Below are 11,836 nucleotides of genomic sequence, written 5' to 3'. Positions count from 1 at the left end.
CTTCATAAGATTTTAAACGTGTGCTGTCCATTAATACCTTCATTAAATACAGGAGACTGGGGCTAGTTGTCACCAATGTTGGGGGTAATGCATTATAAGTAACAAGTTATGTAATCAGATTACTTTTTAAAGTAACTAGAAAACATTACTTTTAAATTTACAACAAAGTAAAGTATGTATAAGTAACACAAGTTACTTTGTTTTCCCATGTATTTACTGACTCTTTTCCTGTCCCCATGTTGAGAGAAATCGGTGCAAAAGCGTTGTTTACTCACGTTCACAAAAACAGACTCGGTATTCCTCAAAATGAATAAAAACAGTGAAATGCAAACTCATATTACGCAGACCTGCAGTAATTAAATATGTTAACACAAATATACTTTATGTATTTAATCTCACTTTATTAAACAATGTCTTTGCTGCTGACCTTCAATGATCGAATTCAACCATACTAATAAGCAAAAATGACTTTAGATAAACATCACATTCGTTTAATTTTTTTGTAAGTGTGTTGACCTTTCTTCTCCTGTGTCCTATTCTTCTGCGATCCAGAATGGCAGCACAGCTGAAAGGTTTGTTTGAGCAGCGCCCTCTACTGCCCTTTACATTTGCCAAAAAAAGAACTTTTTTGTTATTTAAAAACAAACAAGCCCTTCCCAGCTGAGAAAAAAAAAGTAACGCAAAAGTAGCGTAACATTACATAAACGGTAACTAAGTAACGCAATTACTTTCTCAGGTAAGTAAAGTAATGCAATTAGTAACTTTTTTAGGGAGTAACACAATATTGTAACATGTTACTTTTAAAAGTAACTTTCCTCAACACTGGTTGTCACATAGAAAAAAAAAAAGTTTAAAATGCTCTAAAGTCCAATGTAAATTATTGGCCAACTAAAATGTACTACTGAATTTTTGTAATACACATTGAACAAATGATCTTAAAGGGTTAGTTCACCCAAAAATGAAACTTAATTACTCAGCCTCATGTCTTTCCACACCTGTAAGATCTTCGGAACACAATTTAAGCAATTTTTGATCAAATCTTATGACTCAGTAAGGCCTGCATCGCCAGCAATAACAGCTACTAAAAACATATTTAAAACAGCTCATGTGACTACAGTGGTTCAATTTTTATATTATAACGCGACGTGAATACTTTTTACGCACCAAAAATAACAAAATAGCGACTTTATATCTAGTGATGGGCGATTTCAAAAAACTTCTTCATGAAGCTTCAAAGCTTTACGAATCTTTTGTTTCAAATCAGTGGTTCGTAGCGTGTATCACATGATTCCAGTAAATGAGGCTTCGTTATGTGGTAAGTGTTTCGAAATTTCAGTGATTCACCACTGGGGGGCGTGACTTTAGCAATTTGATACACACTCCGACCACTGATTCGAAACAAAAGATTCGTAAAGCTTCGAAGCAGTGTTTTGAAATTGCCCATTACTAGATATTGTTGAATAAAGTCATTATTTTGGGTTTTTTTTTTACAAAAAGTATTCTTATCGCTTTATAATATTAAGGTTGAACCACTGTAGTCACATGTAGCTTTCTGGGCATTAAAAAAGGATGTTATTGCTGGCGATTCAGGCCTCACTGAGCCATCGGATTTTATCAAATATATTTTCATTTTTGTTCCAAAGATGAACAAAGGACTTATGGGTGTGGAACGACATGAGGGTGAGTAATTAATGACAATTTTTTTTATTTTTGGGTGAACTAACCCTTTAATAAAAGCAATATGACATACATTTTACATTTTCAGCTTTTTTAAATGCTTTACAGTTAATTTTTTTATTTTGAAAAGGCATTAAACAGCCTATAATATTTGCATTGTATGCAAATTCGCATTATGACATATTTCTCTATACATTGTGACAACATGCCCCTCTATTAGACTATGTATCTTTTTTTCCTGGACAATACCAGTGAATCAAAAATCTCAATAGCTTTCTTCAACACTTTATGGTTTGTTTCTATACAGAAACTGACTTTCAAAAATAAACCCACCCTGAGAAATATTCACTAAAGTAAAAAATAAAAATGTCACAACTAGCCCAGGTCTGCTCTAATGGACCCGTCTTGAATATAAGCAGCACACATTCATCACATTCATGTTGTTTTCACAGATTCTTTGTATCTGCTCATATTAGTCCCAAAGCATCTATGTAAACACAAACTCATCTTCCAAAATTTGTCACAATGTAATTCGTAACGCAAGTGCGAGTGCGTTCTCAGCTTTGCCACAAGGGGCTCTACAGGACAATAGCATCCAATTAAGTAACATGAAATAAAGCAGCAGTCCTGTGGATGATCTCGCAGGCATACTGTAACACACGGCACAGACTGTAGCCGATTAAAAGCACTTCATTGATACCGCAGTAAACACAGATATGCTGCCGAGAAGTCGGTTGAAGAACGCATCAAGTTCTAATTATACAAACATCTTGAAAATATCTGATTCACAAAAACTCACAATCATATAGGTGGTAAACTGCTGAATGTCAGTATAACATCAGACAAGAGACATTTTAGAGACGTATGGCAGATGAAAACTACACCGAGGTCTTGTCGACGATGAGATTGTGTGCTGTCAGGGTGGCAAAAAAGGCAAAATATCAGCTGATAATTCTGTGTGAACACGAGCCTGAGTCAGACATGTTGTTTGCTGATAGTCTGAATAGAGAATAACCACCACACACTCATGACACCTTCACTTCCGCAGCAGCATCAACTACACTCTTTTACAAATAATGAAGAAAATGATTAAGTCTGTTAATTAAGCCTGCAATCAAGTGCATAAGTCTGTTAGTGTGGTATGACGCCCTCTGATGGAGAATGACAGTCAGTAACATTTAAATAACCATCCCTAATGTGTCAATGAAGAGTTCACTTTGGCCTCTCGTTACGTATTATTGCCAGTCCGATGAATGAAGATCCCTGTTTATTACACTGTTCACATCTGCAGTGACAATGAACATTTCCAACTACTTCAAAACACACAACAACTGTGTCAACACTGAGACTGAAACCTTGAATCAAGAGCGAAAACAGATTGTTAGGCTACGTTCACACTGCAGGTAAATGTGGCCCAAATCTGATTTTGTTTTGCCCACACTCGTATCCGTTTTCCCCATGACGTTGTGAACAGTACAAACCACATGGAATCTGATCTTGTCAATTCTGATTTGTGCCACTTCCATTTGTGGTACTAAATCCGATACAGGTCATATGTTTTGTAATGCGACCGCAGTGTGAACAGTCATATCGGAATTCATGCCATTTTTATGTCACTCGATATCAACATTCATCACGATTCTGCGCTCATGGGAGTCTATTCAAAGATTTTACATACAAAGTCAGTAGAAGGGCAGTGATGTGTCAGAACTTGTAAGTAATAAATGTGTAATCGCTTACTTTAATGCCCTCCATGTTTATTTTCGTATGTGTGTTGCCAAATCTGTGATTTTCACGCAGAATTGGGTTACTTATTCACTGTTCCTGTGTTTTTTTTTTGCAACTCCGTGGGTTGAAGCGACCGCATTAACGCGATATTTAACCCCCACAACGCGTTTTTTACCGGAACACGGTAGATTTGGACTAGTTCTGAGAAGCAATTGAGTGGATTTTGTGGTAAAAAAAAAAAAGAGCTGGGGGCTCGTCCGGGATACTCAGAAGAAAGAAGGAACTGAGAAGTCATTTTCCAGCTGTCTTTTGCACATGCAGGTCAGTTCAGAACGATGATCTGATCAAACTGGAAATCTGATATTGGCCACATTTAAAACAACAATTTGAAAAAAAAAAAAAAAAAAATGCCCACAATGTGAACGTAGCCTTAAGAGAAATTGTTGATATAAAGAGATATAATTAGACTGATATAAAGAGATATTGACAGATTGTTAAACAAAATGTTATAGAGAGTTTTAGACAGGCAGATGATATAAAGAGATACAATCAGATGGAGAGAGGCAGACAAACAAATATAGAGATATAGACAAATATAGACATTGTTAAACCAATATAGACAGAGAGAGAGATAGACTGTTAAATAAACAGACATTGTTAAACAGACAAGATATAGGCAGAGATGTAGACAGATTGTTAGGAAAATTATATATAGAGAGACAGACAGACAGATATAAACAGATTGTTAAATAGATTGTCAGACAGACTAAAATCGGCATAGGCAGAAAGATAAACAGTTTGTTAAAGAGATAAAGAAATTATTAGACAGAGGCACAGACAGAAGGATCGATTGTAGAGAAGAAGAGAGAGATAGAGGCAGACAACTAGACAGGAATACATAAGGTTGATAGGTAAACAAACCAATAGACAGACTTTCAGAGAGACAGACAAAAAGACTGACAGACAGGCAGAATGAGACAGACAGATTCAAGGTTTTAATCTGAAGTGCATCAGTGTTGTTGTCCATTTTTAATAAGAAACAAAAGACATCGTTTTTTTTTTTTTCTAGAAGTTTCCATTGGTAGAATCTGCTCGCCTTCTCACAAAAGTGACTTCGAATCAAGAGTTTAATTCTCGGCACCGGTGTCAAACACCACTGATAAACGTCTCATCAGATCCCTGAATGAATGGATGATCACGAGCCGTGCCTCCTAATGACCCTGCTTTCTCAGTTCCACTGAACACATCCATAAAGGTGCTGTCAGACAGCGCTCCTGGATCAGCTCATGGCAGTTATCTTATCGCTTCCTTGGACAAAGTGCACGGCTAGCTGTTGTTATCCACTGTCATGTATTTGAGCGCGGCGAATCCGTAGCGCCGGGACATGTTCTGCTGAAACTCTTCCTTCAGTGTCTTCAGACAAGCACGGTACTGTTTGTTTGAGCGAAACTTGGTGATGTCAAAACTCGGCGCGTGTGGCATGTGGATCATGTAGGCGTTGGGCAGGACCACAAACTCGTACTCCTGAAAATACACAACAAACAAAAAACATTACATGCTGAAAGATCAGTTTATTCCCAGAAAATAAGATTACAGTTATGATTTCAATCAGGATTTGTTCAGGACTGTTGCTTTACTTTTTTAGTTTTATGTTTTAAGATCCTTTCATTTCAACCAATTCAGTGGTTGATGGAATAGTTAGACTCATTCAAACTGATAACTCAAAAAGTTCAAAAAAAAAAAAAAAAACATTTCATAGGAGTCATGCCTTAGACCGGCACACTTTAATTCACGACTGACTATATTAAAATAATGTAATTAAAACCTCAGTATATTAGTCTGCAATAGTAGTGTTCTTTACAGCACATACAATTAAATTTTCTTTTAATTGTATTTTTCAAAAATATCTTCACATACCCATGATGCTAAAATGTGATATTGAGTCATTTTTATAGTTATAATAATGATTCTATAATGTGAACCATTGATTAATTCTCTAGCCATCTAGTGGCTGTAGTTAAAAATTCATGTTATTTTAATTTTAATTTAATTAAGTGTTTGCTTTCCAGTAGATGGCAGTAATCGTCCACTAAACCCAGGCATATTTTTCATGTCTATCACTATGAATGAAATTTAGAAATGCAGATCTTTATTAAAGTGGATTTTACATAAAATGTTGCTATTTTATATAAATGTATATACTTAAATTATTACAAATTAAGGCAAATAAATAACACAAAATACCACAAATCCTACAAAATTGCACAACTTTACAGTAAAATATTAAAGTAGGCTATTACGTTTGTTTAAAAAAAAAGTTACATGTTACAAAATCACATTTTACAGTCTGGTCATGTAAGCTAGTTGGACAGAGAAATGAATACTGTTGGCCAATGTGTAATAGCATAGCAAGCAACATAACAAGTGATAGGCCATATTTTATTATTTGCCTACTATTATTACGATAGGAGTAATCTGCATACATGCCTTTATCTTTTGCATGTTTTGCCCTCTTCCTTTTTTTTATTTTATTTACGTTACTTAAATCGGCCTCCGGTGGCTTAGACCCACCATAATTTAGCAATGATGTCCCGCTGTCCCTACAGACGTCACCTCATCCCTCTTCTCTTATACTTTTGAGTGAGTTGTCTTCTCCGAGCACACACTCCGAGTCCCTCCCAACCAGATTAATTTACCCACAGAGTGACATGATATCATTGACTTTACGTGCAAATGAGCAGTAAAAACCCGATCGTGCATTCGTTTGTTCGTTTTTTTCTTGCGCGGGTGCCCCGTGCCGCCCTGGGCCGTTGCCTATGTCATCCAGGCCTAAATCAGTCACTGACTGGTTTTAAGGAAAAAGTTAGGCTACTCAGCTTAGTACATTTGGCCGCGTCCACAGTTTCTAGAGCATCCATGTTTCAACCCAGTGCCATGACAACACCTGCCCTCGCGGCCAAATAAACAGACCAGCCCACCGGGAATTCTCCCGGTGCTCCCGATTAGCCAATCTGGGCCTGATAGGAGTCATTTTTTCTTATCTCACTCAATTTCAAACTCACAACTCAAACACTTACACAAAACACTTATTTCGCCGTGGTGCTGTAGATTTAGTAGCATCACAGGCAACACTGAGAGTTTTAGTACACAATTTTGTTTGCACCAATGGAAGAATTAAGATGTTCAAGAGCCGTTTAAATGTGCAGTAAGCAATTTTCTGCAATTTTCGGCAAGTGGCACAACACTCTTGTAGCCAATCAGCAGTAGGGGCGTGTCCACTTATGATGGGGGAAGAGAGGGAATAAGAGGGAGATTTGAAGAAAAGTGAAGAAAGATGTGGCTGAGAGACGTTACAAAAGAGAAAAAAAATCAGGAATATCACTGGAAAAAGAAGGGTAATGATTAGGCAAGAGTGTATTACTGCCCTCCACAGGTCAAAGTTTGAACTAAATTGTCATATACAAAATGCTAGTGCAAGTATATAACAATTAGTTCAAACTTTGACCTGTATAGGGCTATATACGGCAAAGAGCAGCGATACACTTATCGAACATCTGACGCCGCACACACTGCTGAGAGCGGCATTTAGACGAATATGTAAATACGTGTTGCACGCTTTCCTCACAGTAACAAAATAAACAAAACGAGAAAACAGCAAGCATTTTTTATGGAAAGGATAAGAAAAGCGTCTGATCATAACGTGTGTGTTAGCACGAGCTCTGCAAATTTACTCTCCAGTCACAGTTATTTATATGGCATTTTATTCGATAGATTCCTTAAAAGCAAGCAACTTTACAGTATCAAAGATGAAAAACAGTGTATAATGGCATATTTGATGCGCACTAATTTCATTAGAAGCACAACTTCATTTTCTACTATAAAGCCTCATACTCACCGGAACGATTATCGCACGCTCTAATCGCCAGCGTTTCTCGAGACGTTTTTCGTGTTCATACCCAGGCAATTTTCACTGGCGATGCGCCGAGTGAACGTGCAAATTTACTCCCTGACAGTATATGGCACTTGTGCTGAACAGTAGTGCAAATAAAAATATTTATGATATTATTAAAATTAAAGAAGATAAAAATACAGATATAAAATGGCATGTATGGCATATACATGACATAAGGAGATGGCGAGTCAGAAACGGTAGTGCAAATAAGTCACAATGACGGTAGTGCAAATAAACATATGAAATGGACATTCTCAACTATATTTCTTGAATGTAAAAAAACAAAACAACAAAAAAAGTAAAAATACAGAACTAAAATGGCATATAATACACATATTGGTGTGGCCAAGAACTGGCAGAGCACCCATAGTTTGTAGGGGTTTCTTCGTCTACTTACTTCCTCTTCGTCGTCTTGGTATCAATGTGTGCTAGGGAAGACTGTTTTGTGCTTGAGCACCACCAAGTTGTGTTATACTGTAACTTCAGCAGCTCCATGCATGTGAACAAAAGCACCAGTCTCATTGGTCGGCCAGTTTTTAACATGGCACGTCAAACCAAAAAAACGAACCCGAGGCGTTTAAAAAAAAAAAAAGATACTTTTACGGCTGGCGAGTCAAGCGTGTTATTCATCCCAGTGTGTACGGGCCTTAAAGCGGCTATCCAGTGTGTTAATGTTTTCACCCGGAGAGATCTTACCTCTACAGGCTCAAACAGACGAAATGAGTCAGAGAAGAGTTCCATGTGAAAGAAGGCGGCGCCTCAGTGCATACCTCCTATTACGTTATCGTCACGGACCAATGGTTGTACGAAGATTTTTTGCAGCTGGAGCCAACCTTTCCTGAGAGTTTGCTTTGGCAAGCCTTTTCGAACTCCCAAAACTTCATTTTAGCCTGATTTTGTTAGAAATTACATCACATCAGTTCGTTCTTTGATTTTGTTTGAAGTATATCTGGGCCTTTAGGATCCACAGTAATATTAGAAGAGCTTTCCAGCGATGGAGAGACCCAAGTAGGAGGCCTGAAAACGGATGCCGAGGTTGCATTGTTTCTGCTCCATGTGACGTTGGTTTTGCTTTATTTCACAGAAATGCTGTTTTTATAATGTTACAATGTTACTCTAGTAACGGGACATTTTGAATGTCTTTGTTTGTCTGGAGCTGCTGTGCTGTTGGCGACTAACAATGAACTCTTGCTTGTATATGAAGCTTTTGGTTCAAAAACGCTATAAATCCATTTTGATTAATTTGAGTAAAAAGGTGTTTTCTTTACAAAGAATGCGGCAAGATGAAAAACACTATTTTCTGTTTCAAACTAGGGCTGGGCGATATATCGCATGCGATTGTCACGTGCATTTCGTCAGTAAAGCCGGTTCCCTGATTACCGCGAAATCGCCATCACCTGCTTTCAAATGGAGCGGCATTTAATAGACAGAACCGTAGATCACTGACAAGCCACGCAATATCACGTTCATTTTCACAGATGAATCGCCTTCGATAATGAACGTGATATTGCGTAGCTTGTCAGTGAACTATGGCTCTATCTATTAAATGCCGCTCCGTTTGAAAGCAGGTGATGGCGATTTAGCGGTAATCAGGGAACCAGCTGATGAAATGCGTATGACAATCACACGCGATATATCGCCCAGCCCTATTTCAAACTTTCACATAGCACCTTTTGTTTATAAAAACATTAAAAGCTGAATGAATTGCATTCAAAAATGCAATTCATTCATCAATATAAAAGTTATTTTTCATATTGAAAATACACAACAAAGTAAGTTGATTCACATATATATATATATACAGGCATTTAACTAAAAATACATTCAGTCGTCGCTCCCAAAATGAAATCAACGAGTCACCTTGTCAACGTTGTAAATTATGTCTCCGTTTGTTATTACCGATTAAAGAGTATCTGGCGCCACCACACGGTTAAAATAAACACATTTGCCGAGTACATTGGTATTAAAAACGGCTTTTAAAAACTGTTCATGATTCGGTTTTGGGGACCGTGACAGACGTTTGATGCCGTTGTGGAACAAGCAACAGCCGCCATTTTTCCTCCTCCCGACTCGAGTGCCTCATCTTCTTAATCTCCTCACGTAAATGATTACATTTCGATGACTTGCGTTTCTTCCCCACCGCAGAAACCACCACAGGTTCATCAATGCTGTCAAAATTAATTTTTCTGATTTTGTTGATCACAAAGTAGACAAGGAAAACTAGGATGCCGGGTGTATTCAGAGTGCCGCCATTACTGTTTACAGTGTGTGGAAGGGTGCGCTGTGATTGGCTGAGCGGATATATTGCATTCTGCAGAGAAGAGAGACTGGCGTTTGTCGCATTTTGGAAAGAAAGGGAGAAAACATGACAGAATAACATGACGGATATCACATTTTTGTGCAAAATTAATAAATGACTCTTCAATACCGACCAGATACAATACTGATTTTTGCAGAAAATCTTTTTTTTTCTTAAATGGCGTTTGTCGCTTTTTGGAACCAAACTTTTCATATACTCTTGTGTACTAGATGTTCATTTTTTGTTCTTATTTTTGAAGCATTGTTTTGCTTCTCTTCTGCTAAGAGACATCCACTCCTGCATTGCATACAGTATTTGTGCATTTTGGTGGTGGAGCAATGAAAGGAGGGGTGTGTTTGGTTGGGTTGATTTCAAATATCAACAGTGTTTCTCAGAAATCACTTATTGCACCTTCTAGTCAGAGAGTAATATGAAAAATTAAATTGTATTAATGTGTTACCTGAGCATCCAGCTCCATGATGTGAGCTACTTTATTCCACCCAAACCCCACAAAGCGCCGGTCGTACTCAGGGCTTTCTCGTCTGACCATCACATACGGCTCAAAGTCGGCCTCCCACTGAACTCGGTACGGTGTTGTAGCGGTTCTCCATTTGGCAAAGTCTGTTGGAGCATGACCTTTTGTCCAGACATGATATCTGTGGACAAGAAAATGATTATTAACTTTAATAAGTCATTGTAAACTGTCAAGAAATTACAAAAAATAAATAACAATAATAAATATATACTACTAAGATAAGTTTGTGATAGGTTGGTTAAATCGACTGAACTAAAAATGAACTGAATCATTAAAGATTCAGTCACGAATCAGAAAAAATCTCATCTGCCATAAAATTGAACATTTCTAAAAACTTTTATTAAAAAAAAGGTAGTGTTTTTACCTGAATGTGAACAGAGTGCCCATATCGAGCTGTGACAGGAGCTCTGCTTTAGATTTGGGAAATGACAGCCGATAGCGCAGCGTTTCAAACGCTGGAACCACAAGAGCCTTTTTAGTGTTCGCCATATCAAGCTGAACAACTGATTTCCTAAGACAGAAACAAGATGGATTACTTGTGGAACAGTTTTCTCAAACAAATCACATTCACAAGCTGGGAACATTTTGCTGACACCAATGTAAAACATGCGTTAATATGGATTTCTCTTTCTCCCTAAAGTTTTCACCCTGTTATGCTAAGACTTTTTTTCCCTTATAATTTTTTTTCTTACATAATTTTTAAAAAAAGTGACATCAAAAATGTTTTTGAGCACATGGTTTAATCTAGGCAGTATTTCTTAACAATTGTTCAACACTGTTATTGGGATTTTTTTATAAAAGAAGTGCAAGAATGTTGAGAGTATAAAATGTGTCAAGATGCAACGACGTCTCAGTCTGACTGGTAACGTTAAATGAATTTTTGACTGATTCGTTACAAAAGTGCACATCAAATATGCTAAACACAAAGGCACAAACACATGCACGACATACTAGAAGAGACCTCATTGGTTCTCATGCATCACACACACATTTGAGCTGCTTCTTTCCCTATTAATGGCAGACCCACTTCAAAGTGTATACCGCCACCTACTGCATGACACCTGCATTACAGCTGACAAAGGATTGAGCTTAGCATAGTCGATACCGATCAGTAAAAATAAAAAAAATTAAAACTTAATCGGCCCCAATACCGATCCTTGAGATCAGCTCGGGTCATCCATACTTTTCACATTTCCGAGGTTCTCAGAAGCAGATGGGTAAATCATAGATAGGTAAACTTCTAAAGCAGTGACTGGGAGACAACATTTGCATTTGCACTAATAGCTTTCCAAAAGAGAAAAAAAAAAGAGAGAAATTGATTACAGCAGTCAGAAGAGAGAAAGAAGTAAATTTGCCATCACTCTCTCAGCCGTTGTATTAGAAACACCCTCGCAGTAGCGTTTTTTGTCATTTACTACCAGGTAATACAACACAAAGTATAGCATTATAAATGTGTATTTTTTTTTTTTTAATGAAAATATTAAAAACTTTACTAGATTTGCAGTTGATAACTGTGGAAACATCACAGTCTTTGAAAAGGGTCCATTTACTCAAATTACAAGTATATGAATTTAAAATGCACTGTGACAGGGTTGAATAAAGTAGCACATGGGCTTACTTTTAGGGGTTTTAATGATAAATAATG

At 37.3% G+C, this 11,836-nt stretch overlaps 1 protein-coding gene across 1 annotated transcript in view; it reads right to left on the bottom strand.

The window, feature by feature from the left end:
* Positions 1-1,281: 1,281 nt before the first annotated feature.
* large1 (LARGE xylosyl- and glucuronyltransferase 1) overlaps positions 1,282-11,836 on the bottom strand; it is a 37,337-nt gene continuing 26,782 nt past the window's right edge. The window contains exons 13-15 of the mRNA XM_067392404.1: positions 10,556-10,702; positions 10,117-10,312; positions 1,282-4,929 (exon numbers count right to left, since the gene is read on the bottom strand). Of these exons, the coding sequence (XP_067248505.1) occupies positions 4,732-4,929; positions 10,117-10,312; positions 10,556-10,702 (541 nt within the window). The 3' untranslated portion in view covers positions 1,282-4,731. The remainder of the gene's footprint in view (positions 4,930-10,116; positions 10,313-10,555; positions 10,703-11,836) is intronic.

Source organism: Chanodichthys erythropterus, chromosome 8 (genome assembly GCF_024489055.1).
Source record: "Chanodichthys erythropterus isolate Z2021 chromosome 8, ASM2448905v1, whole genome shotgun sequence".
Classification (NCBI taxonomy): domain Eukaryota; kingdom Metazoa; phylum Chordata; class Actinopteri; order Cypriniformes; family Xenocyprididae; genus Chanodichthys; species Chanodichthys erythropterus.
The sequence above is the reverse complement of the archived record's forward strand: the minus strand, read 5'-3'. Positions and strand labels throughout refer to the sequence as shown.